The sequence below is a fragment of the Lagenorhynchus albirostris genome, chromosome 21 (genome assembly GCF_949774975.1).
Source record: "Lagenorhynchus albirostris chromosome 21, mLagAlb1.1, whole genome shotgun sequence".
Taxonomy (NCBI): Eukaryota; Metazoa; Chordata; class Mammalia; order Artiodactyla; family Delphinidae; genus Lagenorhynchus; species Lagenorhynchus albirostris.
In genome coordinates, this window is record NC_083115.1 from 5989028 (window position 1) to 6007027 (window position 18000).

At 47.0% G+C, this 18000-nt stretch overlaps 1 protein-coding gene across 2 annotated transcripts; it reads right to left on the reverse strand.

Annotated features, from left to right (window-relative positions):
* Positions 1 to 4313: 4313 nt before the first annotated feature.
* Positions 4314 to 15420, reverse strand: PLPBP (pyridoxal phosphate binding protein). 2 transcript variants are annotated; one of them, XM_060136408.1, is made up of 9 exons: positions 15261 to 15408; positions 14812 to 14961; positions 13179 to 13286; positions 13065 to 13100; positions 12491 to 12566; positions 9245 to 9379; positions 7444 to 7586; positions 6562 to 6660; positions 4314 to 5704 (listed from the first exon to the last, which is right to left on the reverse strand). In XM_060136408.1, exons 1-9 carry the CDS (start codon positions 15357 to 15359, stop codon positions 5570 to 5572), a joined length of 981 nt encoding a protein of 326 aa, XP_059992391.1. In that variant the 5' UTR covers positions 15360 to 15408; the 3' UTR covers positions 4314 to 5569. The 2 variants fall into 2 exon arrangements, with proteins under 2 accessions (XP_059992391.1, XP_059992393.1); XM_060136410.1 differs by lacking the exon at positions 14812 to 14961 and having other exon boundaries at positions 15261 to 15420.
* Between the last annotated feature and the right edge of the window lie 2580 nt (positions 15421 to 18000).

An 18000-nucleotide genomic window follows, 5' to 3' on the forward strand; every position in this document is an offset into this window, starting at 1 on the left:
GATCAATGTGGCTGGCGCTCCAGACACCAAACGGCTGCTGTCTGGGCACAAAGGTGTCTGTGGAGAGCCCTGGGGGATCGGCAGCAGCCCCGAGGGCCTGTGGCCCAGCTGGCCAGCCCCTCCCCAGAGCCTGCCAGCCCAGCTGAGGAGTGCCGTTGGCAGGGCCCCCTCTGCAGATCTGGCTGTATCTTCCCCACACATTGAAACCATCAGGCCTGGCCCTCCGAGCAGCCTGCCTAGCCCCGTCAGCTAGAGACACTGAGCTTTCATCCAAACCAGACCTTCCCTCCTCCAGGTCCCCACTTGGGGGAAGGGGGGCAGAGAGCACAGCCCTGGAGCCAATTTCAGAACTTTTTAAACCTTTGTCCCCTATTTCGCTCTCTCTTCTGAAATGTCCACGAGGCCACCTTCCACTCTGGGTCCCCCTCACTCCACCCTTGTCCTCCAAAGGGCATTTTTGTTGCTACTGCAGAAATAGGGAGTTCGGGGGACCCCGAAGTACGGAGCAGCTCCATCAAAGCAGCAAGGGCTCTTCTGTGCCTCCAGTTCTGGAGAAGCCAAATCAAAGGCAAAGCCTGAATGCCTCTTGCTCGCGGCCAATAAAAACCTTGCTCCAGTGCCGGCTTCCTCGGCTGAAATCAGATATCCCAGCAATAAACAAGTCCGAAAGGCAGGGGAAAGCTCTTATTTTTTTCTTCTTATTAGTTTTTCTTCCTTATTAAAAAAAAAAAAAAAAGCCCTCTCCTATAACAGGATGCCTGCCCCAGAAACTTGAGTGCAGAACTGTGCTCTCTCCCGCTCTGCACCCCCGACTCCAGAATCCTAACCCCCAGGCTCCTGCAGGCAAGGGCGGGGCTTTGAACACTTGAAGGCTTTGCTCAAAGGCAGGTCAAAGGGGTTGGGGGGACAGGCCTTGCAGCCTGGGTAGCTGGCTGCCAGCTTACAGGGAGAGCAGGGTTCTCGGCCTTTGGCTGCTGGTGGCAGTCAGAAACGAGAAGTGGAGTTAGGACAAATTGGGCCCACTTTTTCCTAAGGGAATCCCTCTGAAGTCCCCTCAATGCAACGCAGGCTGTGCAAAGCCCAGCACCGTGGGGTTTTGTGTTGAGTGCACAGTTGAGAAATCCAGGCAAGGGGGGTCGTGTGGCATCAGAGGGGCTGGGAGGGCAGAGGACTTGGGGTTTTGCTTCCCCACCAGCTCTCTCCTGGGCACTCCCTCCCATGCCTGTCTGTCCCAGGGTGAGTGGTCCTCCGCATGTGGCCTGCTGAGGAGCGCCCTCTCCTAAGAGCTGACATCTCTCCCCCATCCCCACCCCCAAATAGGTTTTTAAGTGACTTTGCTGTCAGAGATGCTATTCTGTTTGTTTTTCCTTCTGACACTATCTCTCTGGAGAGTTTCTGGTCAAGAGAATTATGTCGAGGCTGCAGATTGCAAGAGAATTGCGCCTAATGGGGAACAGACAGACAAGACACCTTTCATGTCCAGCCAAGTTTTTTCTTCCCCCCTCCTCTTTCTCTCTCTCTCTCCCAACTTCTCATCTTCCCTTTTTGGCTTCAAAGTTGGCCCTAGTTTGAGTTAGTTTCTTCGGTACAGCTGGTGAATAAGGTCACACATTGATTTTATTTTGGAGATTGGCAGCTGGGTCAAGCTTAGCTCTGAAGCTGGGGAGCGGCGTGCCTCTGCTGGTGCAGGGGTAGGGGAGCCCCAGCAGGAGCGCAGTAAGCCAGCTCACGGAAAGAACCTTCGAGAAGGCCGTCGGCACTCCAAGGATGCCTTCTGCTCCTTTGTGGTCTCAAATCAGGAGCCAGAGCTTGTGTTCATTTTAAATACGAGAGTGTTGCCGAAAACACCCCTCACCTCTGTCCCCACTGCGTGCCATGTCAGCTCACTGTGCTGCAGTTGATAGAAAAAAAGAGTGTTAGTTCTGAGGTCCCCTGGGACCTTGAGGTGCTTCTAGGAGAACTCTACCTTGTGAATAGCTGCTCAGCCACACGCAGCCCGAGTATCTACAAACTGGGTGCAAGTTGGGTGCTGCTGGGTGTGGTGGGAGCAACGCGGGTGGGAAAGAAGGACCCTCTCTTTACCTCAAACAAGCTTCTTGAGGGGGGAGCAGATTAGTAAAACATCTCGTGGACGGCTGGATTCTTTCGCTCTTAGTCACGAGTCTGATGTAATAGCATTCAACTGATTTCATGGTAAAGACAGCCGCAGTTCCCGGAGCAAATCAGTTCAATTGCACCACTGCACATCCATCCTCATAGAAGCCCTCCAGGGACTGGGGGCGAGGCCTTCCTCCTCCAGTGCTTTGGTGGGAAGCCCAGGGCCATTTCTTGTCTGAAGAACTAGGATGTCTTGGATTTTCAGAATGTCCCATTTGACCTCCTTCCTCCCGGCCCAGCCTTGGGGAACAGAATTCACTGCCCATCTAGCTCTGGGGGCAGGAGGACACAGTCCGGCACACCCTGAGCCCTGCAGCCTGTGGCACAGTTTGAATCTGTTTGGGGGGAAATAGGGTAAAAGAAGGGGAAGGCTGATTTCACTCAGGCTGCGTTTAATTCTCTCCTTCCTTCTCATCCCCTCTACTTGTGGTTTCAAAGTTTGTTCTGCATCAAGATGTGTCAGTTCTCAACAATGACTGCAGGCTGGAAAACATACATTTCTATCATGGTAAGAAGGTTCTCTCTCTCTTTTTTTTTTTTTTTTTAAGAAGGTTCTCTTAAATGAAGCTTACAGGGAGTTCCCTGGCAATCCAGTGGTGGCCCGGGTTCGATCCCTGGTGAGGGAACTAAGATCCCGCAAGCTGTGTGGCACTGCCGAAAAAAAAAAGCAAAAAAAAAAAAAAAAAAAACACTAAAACCAAAACCAAAACCCAAACCCAAAGAACCCTAAACTAAATGAAGCTTATAAATCTAAGAATATGCCGCTTACTAACTATTAAAGCCTGAGCCAACAGAAGAGACCAATGTGGTGTGGTGTGGTGACCAAGCTCTGGAACAGGAATCAAAGGTCTTGAGTTTATTTCTTGTCCTGCCACCAACCCACTCTGACCTCAGGCAGGGAGCACACTGAACCTTCTCTGGGCCTCCGAGCCGTCTGCGAAGGGACACCACCCAACAGCCTAAATCACCCTACCCGCTGCCGTGAGGGCAAAATGAGCGGATGTAGGGGATGGTGCTTTATGTGCCATGAATGATTAAAAAAGTGGGGAGAGGAGTACAGTTGGACTATTAAGAGGTTGCTTTGTTAAGAGGTGCAATGAGTCTGGGAGGAACTTCCAGAGGACAGAGCCTTGATGGGTTACTGGGAGCCTCTGAGTGGCACCAAGCAGAGCGGGGCCCAGGAGGCTGACAGTATCGTCACAGAGACAGGCCGCCTGTGTGGGTCCGACCCAGGACAGCGTGCTGTTGTCACTCCAGAAACCTGCTGTGGATACTGTCACGGCTTTGATGCAAATCTGTGAGTACTCATGCCCGGCCCGTGTAACAAAAGACAAAGTCACAACTTTGCTGTTTTCTCTCCGCAAAAAGTCCCGGCCTGTGGTGGGCACACCGGACAGACATACTTTGGTTTCCTTTCCTGATCTGGGTTTGAGTCCGTCCCTCCGGGCTCCCCTGCTTCGTTGTCCTTGATTTCCAGGCACAAGCCAGAGGGATCTCTTGCTCAGACCCGTTTCTCACCCAAAGGTCCCACAGTCACCCTCAGGACCCTCAGCTGAGTTCGAAAAGAAATGCTGTATCTGGAAGAACCTTGTGACTCTGCAAGAGTCGGCCATGTCACTTGGGAGAATCGTGTCCTCCCTGCCTTCTGTTTCTGCCTTAAAAGAAGGGGTGACGGGCGGCAGCGTCTGACTGGAGAACCGGGAGGGCAGCCTGGAGGAGGTGGCGGATGCTGTGAGCAGTGGGCGGGGCGCACTCTTGGGCTCCCGGGCCCCCTACCCTGTACCCACTCCCAGGCAAATCTGAAAAAAAAAATAAGGGGTGAGACTTCGGATGACAGCCTCTTCTAGAGTAGTCTGGGGACAGTGGCGTGCCAAAGCTCGCCCCTCAGGTTAGCCAATGTCGCCACCTAGAGGCAGTTTTAAGATTTTCTTACAGCAAGAGGCAACCTCTTTATTCTTGCAGTTCCTGAAATGCCAACATTTCACTTTCTTGCTCTTAGAAGTTCAGAATCCCTCTTTCATCCGCAGTCTGGCTTTGGCTGTATCTGTGACCCACAGGAAGCCCTTCTCCAAAGCTGTATGATGCCAGTGACGGGCACAGTGGCCTCCTATCGGGTCCAAGGCCCCCCTCCTGTTATACTCACTCACTACACCAGATGGAGAAAATAAATCTTTTAATCGCTTTGTAATTGGCATAGATGGCATAATTCAAACTCACATTTTTATTTAATAGACTGAAATATCACACTATAGCTTTGATTGAAACAGTACAGGAATCATAATGGTTTAAGTTTTACAAAATTTCATTTCGGCTGGAGCTTAATGGAAGTTGTTTCATAAAATTAGAGACTGGGGCTTGAATAAGTAAGAAAAACCCACCTAGAAAACAAACAACGACCCAGACTACAGTTGTCTGTTGTGACTATCCGAGAATTGTGCTTTCTGTGTTTTGAAGAGCTAGCTACTCCATTAACGTCAGGACTTGCAAAATTCTGCCTTATAAACATGGTTGGGAGGGGAGGCTATAAATATGCCTAAAAAGTGCTCCCAGGAACAGGAACCTCAAAACCAGGCTTTGTTGAAACTGTGAGCCTGAACTGGCTTTGAGGGAATCTTTCATATCTGGGGAGCTATGAGATAAGAAATCATCATAACGGGGACTATGGTGGCGGAAAAATCGTATCATTTGATGGTCATCACCGTAGGGCCCAGGGCAAAAGCTCAAAGTCCTGTCTCTGGAGGAGGACGTTAGAAAGGCCCAAGGACCGCTTATGTTAGTTGCCCTGTAATTTTCAGGGTCAGCACCGCACAGTGGCTGAGGACACAGCTCTCATCAGCCACAATGTGGGTCTGGAGGACTAACTCAAGGCAGGTCCTGAAGTTACCTGTACTGCCATTCCAGAGTGGAGACCAACGTTTACTGGCTGGGGTGGAGACTGGGGGCAGAAACCACACTGCTCCAGAGCAGCAGAGATGACTACTCAGTGGGGTTTGTACGGAGTTGGTAACAGGGAACTTTCTATTGAAGTGGACGACAAGTGAGAATCCCTCTGACTTTGGTGATTATAGGCATCGACAGTCAGCAAGTTTGAACCTGGGAAAGGCATTCATGGGTTGGTTGGTGCTCCTGGGCAATGTTCAAGCCTGAACTCAACTCCTGACTAGTGCCCAGGTACCTGTTCTGCAGAAAAGTCTGGATTCCTCAAATCCAATCCAAAGTCACTGCTTGAAGTGAGCTTCCTGCGTCAGACACTAAGTCAGATGGTTTCCATCGATGCACATAATGGTCGGCGTGCTCTTTCCAGGTCCCAAGGAGGGTGTGGTCGTGCTGTGACATGGGGCACGTGGAAGCGAAAGCCCAGAGTAGTGCGTAGTCAGTCTTCCTGGACCCGGCCCTTGGGCTGGGCCGCTGCTCAGTGTGCCCGGGCCACCTCCGCCGCCGGGGCCTTCAGCTCTGCTGCAGCCTTGTCGGGGGCAGCTTTCTTGGAGTAATCTCGCTCTCCAAAAATGGTGCTTCCTATTCGAACATTCGTAGATCCCACTTCAATCTGTCGGAAAGGAGTACCGAGGGCTGAGTTTAACGTGATGAAACGCAGCAGACGCTGAAGCTGCGCCTCATCTGAGGGGCTTCTCGGAAGGACGACGATGACGCAGCTGCAGAGGACTATGGGGCAGCGGTTCACCAGGAGAGGGTGTTTAAGAAATAAGTAAGGGGACTCCCCTGGTGGTCCAGCGGTTAGGACTCCGTGCTTCCACTGCAGGGGGCCGGGTTCGATCCCTGCTCAGGGGACTAAGATGTTGCAAGCTACGTGGCGCGGCTTAGATCCTCCTGAGCACAGGATCTAACTCCATTTTACTTATAAACACAAAGTATTTTTGCATTGCTTTAGTATATTCTATTTTCTACACGAGCTCCTACTGTATGCCTGGAGGAAAGTTTATCGTGTGATTTTTGGAACACTTATCAAGTTATTCACTGCCCCAGAAGATCACGTATGTGAGCTGTTATATAGCACACCTGTCAGAACGTACTTAGAGCTGCTGCCGTCGTGGTGAATCTACACGTACGACGAGGCATCAGACTACTTCGTCATGACTTACTGTCATGTAGCCACGCCCGAGCATGAACACAGTGAAATGCCTTTTTAAGAAGCTGTAGTTTAATTTCTTCTTATTTTCCTTTAGATTCCACTTAGGGAATTAATTTAAAAAATTATGTGTGGGGCTATAATTCCTATACACTTCATTTCAAAAAAGAAGCGGCTGGGGATGCTAGTATAGGTGAGAGCCAGCACTCCTGGGCACCTAACGCTACAACGAGGTTTTTCTGTAGCAAAAACACATTCTTGCTGGGGGCCTTTGGACCCGAACTTGAGGCACTGAGGGCGCCGGGGAGGACACTCACCGCATGCTGGAAGTCCATGGACATGCCCATGCTCAGCTCCACCTGGTCGGCAGGAATGCTCAGCTTCCTGCACAGCTCCTCCCGGAGGGACAGTAACACCTGACAGAGAGACGAGCGTGACATCCATTTATCCCTGCCTTCTCCGAGGATGCCTGAAAGCGGCTGAATCTCAACATCTCTGACAGAGATTCTTTATTCCTCATGGTTTCAAGGCCTGTTAAAATTGCTGGAAGTGGACTTCCCTGGTGGCGCAGAGGTTAAGCAACCGCCTGCCAATGCAGGGGACACGGGTTCGATCCCTGGTCTGGGAGGATCCCATGTGCTGCGGAGCAACTAAGCCCGCGCACCACAACTACTGAAGCCTGTGCGCCTAGAGCCCGTGCTCCGCAACAAGAGAAGCCACGGCAATGAGAAGCCCGCGCACCGCAACGAAGAGTAGCCCCCGCTCGCCACAACTAGGGAAAGCCCGCACATAGCAATGAAGGCCCCATGCAGCCAAAACTAAATAAATAAAATTTTTTAAAAAGATAGAAAAAAATGTTTTAAAAAAATTGCCAGAAATTACTGAAAGGTTTTTTTTTTTTTTTTAGCAAATTCTCCTCCTTTTCAAGAAAGCTGTCAGTCGTTGGGGAGGAAGTCAGAGCTCATCTTCTCTAAAGACCGTGTCAGGCAGGTTCACACTGAGCCGAGAAGGGTCTTTGGAGGTTTGGGGACCTGTTCTGTGTCCCGTATGAGGAGAGTTCCAGAAGAGGGTAATCATATGACATGACAGGCAACGCCCGGGATGTCTGTGGAGTTGACGGCAGCGGCCAGCCCTGCTCCAGCACCTCACCGGATGCTTGCTTGGCACGTGAGCAGCGCCCCACCCCGGGCCCCGAGTACCTGGAAGTCTGGGTTCGGTCCTCGACTAAGATCATGCCCTAAGCTCCCGATGGTCATCAGCCCCACGAACTCCAGGCTGGGGCACTTGGCGCTTATGTGTTCCACCACGGCCACCATCTCTGCAGGGGGCAGGCCGTGTTTGCCTTCACAAAAAGAAACAGAAGACACATAGAACATACCAAGATGTTCCAGGAAGCCAGAGGAGAGCTCCCTTCTCACCCCTTCCTTATGACGGAGGAGGTGGCTCTCAGACAAGAGGACTTCTTGGAAGAACTTGTCCTCAAGACCAAAAGAGTGACTTTACATTGAGGTCTCCGTGTGTGTTACTCCCCTTCTGACCTGGTTCTGAGTTTCTCAAGGGAAGAGCTCTAAACTGGATTCTCTTTATTCTATCTCAGCATCTGAGAACAGCTAGAGTAGAAGGAAAAGAAAGAACACTGCTTTTCTTGAGACACCAAGAAGATTCACATCGCCAAAATGCCAGATTAACCCAAGAATTATTTTTCCAAATCTGGTATTTCTACCGTTTTATTAATTTATTAGAATTGTAAAAAAATAAAAAATGAAGTATATATTACATAGTTTTGACTATAACTTGCAAAATTTAACTGAACTCGCTAATTAACAAGCAGAGGAGGAGTCTGCAGCAAATGATTATTGTTACACAGTTATGAGGATGGACACTGTCCTTCTCTAATTTAACAAGTGGAGATGCTAACATCCACCAATCTTTAACTGGGGCAAATGACAGCCACTGATCAGGAAATGATGTAACAGACTTGATCTGGAGTCAGTTTCAGATTTACCTATATTGATAATGTATTGTAGAATCCAGGTACATGTACATATAACGATAATTGTTAAAATTTACTGAACACTTCTGTGCCGGGCACATGTGCCAAGTCCTTAGAGCTTTTCATTAAATGCAGTAACTGGATGAAGTAAGTACTCTTACTTTCTCCATTCTAAAGAGGGGGAGACTGAGGCACCGGGAAACCAAGTACCTTTCCCAAGGTCACACAACCAGGAAATGTGGAACTGGGATGTGGATCCAGGTAGCCTGACTCCAGGTAGCCGCATGCTTGTTCCTTCAGCCTAAGCTTTGTAGGCAAATGACTGGTCTGTAAACACTTATTCTTAACAAAGAGCTAACAGGTAAGACGCTCAGGGCTCTATAGCAACAGCTTTACCTCCATTTCCACGTTCAAGCCTCACAACACCCTTGGGAGTACTGCCCTGCTTGCACTGCCAGATAAGGCAGTGAAGTGAGGAGAGGTTAGGTACGTTACTCAAGGTTACAACGCTGCAAGTGGTGGAGCTCAGACTCCAGGTCTGTCTGATTTCAGAGCCCAGGTTCTGTTTACTATTTTACATTGTTAACCCAAGCCCCATAAACATATTCACTGATTGGTACTCACAGTGATATTTCTTCGATTTTCTCCTAATGTAACATTAAATAGTTTTGTTAGGTCCTGAGAAGTATTATACATGTAAAACTGCAATCTCTTTCAGGAGGGATGGTGACCTCTGAGAATTTTCAGGATCAAAGTCACAATGCCCTTCTCGATTCCCCTTGCCCACCTCCTCAAAAATTAGGAAATAACAAACCATGATGTATTAAAGAATTACACGTGGACAGGTTTGGATGTCACTGTGCCGAGACCCTACATACAACAGTTTCCTTAAAGGCCTGTGACTTCTTTCTGTAACCTTAGGTATCAGATGCTTAGGCCTGCCATTCTTCCTGAGGTACAACCATCCTAAGGGGAGAAAAGTCTGCAGTCCTGGTCTGGTCACTTACTCTCCTCTCCGCTGGTGTTAATCTGGACCATAACCTTTAACCTTTCGGGAGAACCTTTTTTCTGCCACGCACTGTTCACTTTGTCTGCCAGCTTCACAGAATCCACTGTTTCCAGCATGAAGAGATTGGGGACAGCTGTAACGAGAAAGAGGCCAGGTCATTCTTCACTCACCTGACCGCAGCAAGCAACACACCACAAAGCTTTTCTTGGTAGACAGGAAAATAATTTCCCAGGAAAAGGACAGTTAAGTCTCAGTTCTGCTAAGACTTACGCGACAGTTTACTAGATGTTAAGTTCGAATGTCAGCCCATTGCTGTCTAATCAGAAAACACGAATAAGGAAAGGGAGGTGATGACGTGCTACAATCAGGCGGCACACTAATAGTTTATAAATTAGGAGTTTGGGAGTAACATATACACACTACTATATATAAAACAGATAACCAACAAGGACCTACTGTATAGCACAGGGAACTATACTCAACATTTTGCAAAAACCTATATGGGAAAAGAATCTGAAAAAGAACCTATCTATCTATCTTAATCACTTTGCTTTACATCTGAAACTAACACAACATTGAAAATCAACTATACTTAGGGACTTCCCTCATGGTCCAGTGGTTAAGAATCCACCTTCCAATGCAGGCGACGTGAGTTCGATCCCTGGTTAGGGAACTAAGATACCACATGCCGTGGGGCAACTAAGCCCACACGCCGCAACTATTGAGCCCATGCGCCACAACCAGAGAGCTCGTGTGCTGCAACTACAGAGCCCACGTGCTCTGGAGCCTGCACGTCACAACTACAGAGCCCACGTGCCACAACTAGAGAGCCTGCATGCCACAACTAGAGAGAAGCCCACACACTGCAACTAAGACCTGACGCAGCCAAAAATAAATAAATATTAAAAAAAAGAAAATAAACTATACTTCAATAAAAAAAATAAAAATTAAAAAAAACAATAAACAGTGAAAAAAAAAAGAAGCTGATAATTGTAGAGATTCTGAATGGCAGGCTTGATCTGATTAAATCTCAGTTCAAACTGAGAGAAACAGGCCAAGATGACAATAAGGAAAGGTTAAACAGTGAAAGCTAAAGTGCTCCCTGGGCCTGATATCTCCATGTCTTTAAACTTCCTGGGATGGGGATGCTCTTATTCAACAAGGACATTAGAATGACCACTGACAGCTAAGGGAGATACTTAGCTGTCATCAAAACCAACTTCTTTCCCAAAGATGCATTTAGTCTTGCCTCAGATAAAAAACAAGACAGAAGCAACATCAGCAGCTTACGTTTATTAAACACTGAAATCCTCCAGGTAATATGCTAATCACCTTATTTGCATTCTTTTTTTTAAATTGAAGTATAGTTGATTTACAATATTGTGTTAGTTTCAGGTATAGAACAAAGTGATTCAGCTACATATATTCTGATTTTTTTCCCATAAAAGTTATTACAAGATACTGAATATAGTTCCCTGTGCTACGCAGTAGGACCTTGTTGTTTATCTATTTTATACATAGTGGTGTGTATCTGTTAATCCCACACTCCTGATTTATCCCTCCCCCCACCCCTTTCCCTTTTGGTAACCATAAGTTTGTTTCCTGTGAGTCTGATGCTGTTTTGTAAATAAGTTCATTTTGTCCTTTTTTTTTAGATTCCACATATAAGTGATAGCATATATTTGTCTTTCTCAGCCTTACTTCACTTAGTATGATAATCTCTAGGTCCATCTATGCTGCTGCAAATGGCAGAATTTCATTCATTTTTATGGCTGAGTAATATTCCATTGTGTATATGTACCACATCTTCTTTATCCATTCATCTGTTGATGGACACTCAGGATGCTTCCATGTTCTGGCTATTGTAAACAGTGCTGCTATGAATACTGGGGTGCTTGTATCTTTTCGAATTAGAGTTTTCATCTTTTCTGGATATATGTGCAGGAGTGGGATTGCTGGATCATATGTCAGTTCTATTTTTAGTTTAAGGAACCTCCATCCTGTTCTCCGTAGTAGCTATATCAATTTACATTCCCATCAACAGTGTAGGAGGGTTCCCTTTTCTCCACACCCTCTCCAGCATTTATTATTTGTATAATTTTTGATGATGGCCATTCTGAATATGTTTAAGACCATGATTCTTGTGATGGTTTCATAAGTGCAAACATATGTCAAAACTTATCAAATTAAATATGTGCAATTTATTGTATGTCAATTATACTTCAATAAGGCTGTTTTAAAAAATAAGTACAGGTTACTTTAATTTTGACACATTGAGAGAAGTAAGTATTCAGTTATTCAGGAAGATCTCCACCTGTCATTTTCACACAGTTAAGTCTTTCTATAGTTAATTCTTAATTTTACTTTATTTACTGTATGTTACTATATATTGTATTTTATTATTATATACTTTACTTGTAGTATTGTATATTATTGCACTTTATTTACTATAGCCTTTCATTTAAAGGGAAAAGGACAAAAGTGTCTCCTTTGCCAGCTGAAAAATTTTATGGGCTTTAATTTCTTATAATTTATTTCAAAGACCACCAAAAAATATCTAATGTGAGGTAGGGTAGGTTTCCAAGTATATATTACCCAGTCAATTGTGAGTTCATTCTTTTCTTACACGTTTTCCCTTATATTAAGAACGAAGATTTCCTAATGCCATCTGCAGCAACACAGATGCAACTAGAGATGATTATACTGAGTGAAGTAAGTCAGAAAGACAAATACCAGATGATATCACTTATGTGTGGAATCTAAAATATGGCACAAATGAACCTATCTATAAAACAGAAACAGATTCACGGACACAGAGAACAGACTTGTGGTTGCCAAGGGGGGCGGGGGAGGGAAAGGGACAGACTGGGAGTTTGGGGTTAGTAGATGCAAACTATTATATATAGAATGGATAAGCAACAAGGTCCTACTGTACAGCACAGGGAACTATATTCAACATCCTGTAATAAACCATAATGGAAAAGAATATAAAAAGAGAATGCATATATGTGTATAACTGAGTCACCTTGCTGCACAGCAGAGATGGGCACAACATTGTAAATCAGCTATACTTCAATTGAAAAAACAAAATTGAAAAAAGAACTAAGATTTCTTTCCCCAAAGAAACTCCAAAGCACAAATGGTGAATCAGGAATACTCTAAAATCTTCTCTCTTCCACAGAAGGTACTGTAAGTGATACAATGATGAAAAAATTGTGTCTTCATATTTAGAGTTTTATCTTACCGATCAACTTGTTGACATTTTGTTTCTGTAGATGGCCAATGAAGTGCCATTTGATCTCAGGACACGAAGACAGAATCTGAAGAGAAAGAGGTGACCGTGTTTGACTTAGACTGTGCGGAGGCCTTGCCCGCCCACATACCTTGCACGCTGCCTTCTGACCTTTCCCCTCTATGCAATAAACCACTACTGTCATCTTCCGTCAGGCTCCTAAGGATACTTAGAGAAAACCTGAAGGCTTCTGTTCTATTTCTCTTCCTTGTTCCCATCCACTCTCTCCTTCTTTCAGATATTGCCCATTAAGAATGAACTGATTCAAGCTTTCAAATCTCAAAAGGATCCAAGATTACAGCAAGCTCCTAAAAATCACCATTTTCAAAAAGCCACAAAGGAAAAAACTATGATCTTAAGAAAGAAAGCAAATCTAGATGAGAAATGTTTAGGGCTCAAGGTGAACGCAGACATTTCTACCGCCAGCCCGACCTCCAGCTCTAAAACTCAACCACCGACGTGAGTCTAATTTTCAACTAAACAGCCAAGACTGAGATACAAACTAAAGAATTCAGATTCCACTTACTTTAGGATTTGATGCTTTTTCAAGCAGTTCCTGAACCTAGAGGGTAAAAACAGAGCAAGTCAGAAGCCTGGCATACGTGACTCTTCCGAGGGCAGTGTGGAAAAGGGTTCTTACATAGTTCTCCCCGAAAGTGCGCTGCCCGTGACTGTAGGCCTCGATCACCATGTCTGCAGGTTTGGTTTTGCTGACCGCTACTAGCCGGGGCTGGATGGCTGGGAGTTCCTGCCAAGAGGAAAAGACCCAGATGAATCAAAGGTTGGAAATATTATCCCAATAAGCCCTGTAGGACATCCTGTAGAAGAGACTGGCAGAGATCTTTAACTTGGCATTCTGGAAGATCCATTTTTCCAATACTGCAGGGAGATCAGTGTCAAATGATGTTGATCAAACATCTTTTGTATGCGTGGCATCTAACTCTAATACGCTAGCTACCTTAACATCTAGCAGAAGACCTTTCTCTCTCAGGAGAGCTGGGCAGGTAAGTAAGAGCAGGATTTCTGTAGAGCCTGGTCTTTGACCGACAGTATCAGCATCACCTGGGTCCTGCTCCAGACCCACTGGATCTGAATCTCAGTCTGGAGTCTGCGAATCTCCTTTAAATCAAGCTCTCCGGATGAGTCTCTTGCATGCCAAGGTTGGAGGTTTAAGAATCACTTTGTCAAGAGAAGGCATTGCTCTCTGACTAGAAGGGAGGCCACTTCTGGCTTCTGAAACCCCGAGGTCAACAGTCTTGGAAACTCATCTGGGTCCTGGTGTAATTATCAGTATTGCCCACAGGCACTCTCAAAAGCAGCCTGCTTAGGGCAACTCTGTAACTTATTGTACCATCTAATCAAGAACCAGCGGCAGAACTGAGCCAAGGACACAGAAGGCTCTGGACTCAGGATTAGACCTAGCTGACCCCCCTGTCATGGCCATTACCTAAAGAGCGGCTTCCCTGGACTCTGCTATAACCAAATCCACACAGGGAAAAGATTCACCTATCCACATATGGCTCAGTTTTCATGTACCCCATCACCCTCTGGAATTTTTACAGAATCACAGAGTTCTCAAAGGGCCTGAAAAGTTACAATGATTGGCAAAGAGTTTTCCCTTCCTTCTGAGGGCTGCACTGCCAACCTTTTGAGACCATGTCATAACTCCTAGGACTGTGCGGATGAATCAACAGTTTCTAGAGAAAAAAGTGGAATAGGCAGCCCATCTGCCTGAGAGTTATACTGGGAGCACCCCCTAGCGTGATTATTTATTAGGGGAATCTCTAGCTTTTTCTTGGAGAATCACAAAAAAATTAATGCTGGAAGGGAGCTTAGAGCTTTCCATTGCCTGTACATATGAGGAAACTGACAGCCTGAGCAGTTAAGTGACTTGTTCAAGGTAACGTCTAAGTAACAGCAAAGTAAAGGCTACACTAATACAGGTCTTCTGTCTCCAGGCCAGCATTCTCAGCTCTAACACCATGAATGCTTGATCAGAGAAAACTTTGACCTCTCTATTCAAGCCTGTCTTACTCCACACGATTCAGCTTAAACTTGCACTGAGGGGGGAAGATACTGACCTTTGGTTTAGTGAACTTCCAACAGGAGAGGAAATATATATAAGGAAAAAAAAAAAATCTCCCCGTAAACTGCTTCGGATTGGAGGTCAATTTCCTCCTGCCCCAAACGCGCAAGTGCAGCTCTGGTGCCTCCCTCCCAAGTCGGGCCAATCCACCCTGTCCTGCGCCAGCGAGGGGGGTGGGGGGACTGACATTTACTGAGCATCTACTAGCTGAGACGCTGCCACACACGTGATCTCCGGCAGACCTGGCCTCCTTTGGCTGCTCTGGTAGTGGTCGTCTTCTCCTGCGGCCTCTGGGCACAGGCCTGGCCCCTCTCCCATCCGCCAAGGCTGCTGACCCCTAACACGAAGCGGGATGGAGAATGATCGCGCTGCCTGGAGACTGGTCATTTTCCCGGGATACCGACACCTTCTGCTCCGACCAAGCCAACCTCCAGAAAACCTGACGTAAGCTGAGGAACCCCTTCGCTAGCCTTTTGGGGGCTCTGCAACCCGCGCCAATGCCAAGGCGGCGAGCAGGTCCCGCCCCTCCGGGAGACCCCTCTGCGTCACTGTGACGACCCATTCACACGCAGGTGTTTCCCCCCCACCCCGCCTCAAAGCGGCCGCCCACCGTCACCGCGCGGTCCCCTTCCTCACCCGCGGCCGCCGCGTCACCGCCTGCTGCACGCGCTCGTTCACCGCCCTCAGGGCGAAGCCGACCCCCAGCTCTGCGGACATGCCGCCAGCTCTCCACATCCCCCAGGGCCTAACGTCCAGCCCGACCCCCGCTCCCCAGGCTGAGACCCCTTCCGGTCCCGCCCAGCTCACGTCTTCTTGTGCCCAATCACCGCTCACCACCGAGTCGTCTCAGCCAATCGTCAGCACGGGGCGGGACGGGGGCCGTGCGGCTGGCGGCCCCGGCCCCGGCCCCTCGGCGGCGCCATCTTGGGAAGGTCTCCGAGGAAGCCCGGCGGGGCTCCTGGGTGCGGAGTCGCTGTTGGCGTCGTTCCCGGGCCGGGGGGAAAAACGAGGGGCGGGCCTTCTGCGTCCGTCGTCTCTGCCGCCCCCGCGAAACCGAAGGGACGCAGAAAACATGGCCTATGCCCGAGGTCCTCTTCCCGGGGTCCTTTGCTAGCGGATCAGCAGGAGAAGCTGCTGGGGCGGGAGACATGCCTTTTATCTCAGATGATTCTCGGGAGGAACCGTTAAGAGATATAAAAGAAAACTGCAAAGAACATGGCAGGATTCAAATGTACGGTTATTTTCCTCTGGTCATCCTTTAGCCCAGTACTGCCCAGTGTAAGACACATATGTAATTTAAAGTTTTCTAATAGGCACATTAAAAAAATACATTTTATATAGCCCAATATATCCAGAGTAAGGTTTCAATATGTAACCAATAGAAAAACTTAATGAGATCTTTGAATTCTTATTGTATTGATACTTAATTTACAAAACCCGGTGTGTAGTTTGGACGACAAGCCTCAACTCAGACTGTCCACGCCGCAGTCCCCCCGGTGGCAGGTGCCGCCTTCTGGGAGGAGAGCACAGGCAGCTTTAGACAGTCCAGCCTGGGCTCCGCACACATTCAGCCCAGTTCTTGAGTCTCCTATGTGTGTAGCTCTGGGCCATATGAAGATCACAAACAGGATGAGGGGCGCAGTAGGAGCTTCCCTAGTGGCGCAGTGGTTGGGAATCTGCCTGCCAATGCAGGGGACACGGGTTCGAGCCCTGGTCTGGGAAGATCCCACATGCCGCGGAGCAATTAGGCCCGTGAACCACAACTACTGAGCCTGTGCGTCTGGAGCCTGTGCTCGGCAATTAGGGAGGCCCGCGCACCGCGATGAAGAGTGGCCCCTGCTTGCCGCAACTAGAGAAAGCCCTCGCGCAGAAACGAAGACCCAAGACAGCCATAAATAAATAAACAAATAAATAAATTAAAAAAAAAGATTAGCTCAGTAAAATACTAAGTTTAATAGTCGGATGGTGCAATGGTAGGTGCTGAGGCAAGTAGAGATGGATTTTGTTGCAGAAAACATTCTTGGCTGTACTGCTGTACTGTTGAACGACTCTCAAGCATTAATTCAGCTTCATGAATGAGATGCTATTACGTTGGAGAAAGGGCTAAAGTTTGCTCTCCATGTTGTCTTGAGGTGACTGGGCTTCGAGCCTTCTGGAAAGAAAGGGCAACGTTCGTACTTTCTTCTCTCACCGTCTTCCCAAACCCTGGGAACTGAGATAGAATTTCACATGTCTGCCCTGGGAAAATCACTTTGAGCAGAACCTAGGGTCTTTGTCATCAAGGACTTCTTTTGGGGAAGTTTCCATCTACTACGAACACAAAACTGGGTTATCTGTAAACTAGGGTTGCAGTAATTGTGTTCAAGTAAAATGTCTCTGGACTTGATAATTTCTACTCCTGCCAAAGTGATAAAGATTAAAAAATGACTAGACTAGCCCTTCATGGTGTGAATATACTAATAGATGCTTGTGGTAGAGGTGCAAGGTTGGAAGGCGCTAGCCGGCAGTCAGTGGTGGAAGGAACAAAGGGATCATGGTGAAGGGCTGTATAGCGGAAGGATTGGGTGAGCATGACATACTTAAACGGATATGCTATATAGAAAACATTTTAAAGACCATAAATACTTAACAGAACTAAGGGATGTATAATCCAGGTGATAGCTCACTATGACAATAAGTAGAAGTAACTTCATTTAATAAGTCACGTCATTTCTTTGAATTACAAGGTCAACCTCCCCACCCCAATGGCGTATGTGAGTGTGGCTCCCCCAAAAGTATCAGAAGAGTGATTTAAGCTTTCAAGTTAATAAGGATAGTGGTGGCAAGATTGGGTGGTGGTGGGCATAGGACTGACACAAGTTGAATCTTGGTTTCATCACTAAACTGTGATCTTGGACAAGTAACTGAACTTCTCAGTTTTTCAGTTATAAAATGGAGTCCGTCAATATCTCCTTCAGACTTGCAGTAAGGATCAATCAAGGTAGCCTGTGACACACACTTAGCAGAGTGCTCCCCAAAGCAAGTGTTCAGTGAACACTAGTCCCTCCATTAGTCGATATTTTCTCTGTAAAGGAACCAGGGGAGACCAAGATGAGTAGGACAGGATTTATTGTGGATTCACTTCTAAGATACTTTTCATCTCTAACATTCTATGACCTTATAAAAACGGAAATAAAGGCAAAAAGATCATGGGGACCCCAGTCTCATTATGATTTCCCATTTTCCAGTTTTTTTTTTAGCGTCTTAGCTGTACTTTTGAATGAATTTTTTTCCACTTTTTCCTCCTTATTTTCATTTTTAGTTTCTTCCTCTTCCTGGGACATCAACCATCTAATTTAACCTTTCATCCTTCCATACTACTTAATCCTTGAAAAAT

What these genes read in the sequence shown, in the direction of transcription:
- PLPBP (XM_060136408.1), bottom strand. Translation starts at nt 15,359, where the DNA reads ATGTGGAGAGCTGGCGGCATGTCCGCAGAGCTGGGGGTCGGCTTCGCC. An exon ending in GCACTTTCGGGGAGAACTAT is followed by an intron (nt 13,101 to 13,178) that starts GTAAGAACCCTT and finishes TTTACCCTCTAG; the next exon opens with GTTCAGGAACTGCTTGAAAA. An exon ending in GACCGAACCCAGACTTCCAG is followed by an intron (nt 6,661 to 7,443) that starts GTACTCGGGGCC and finishes TCTCTCTGTCAG; the next exon opens with GTGTTACTGTCCCTCCGGGA.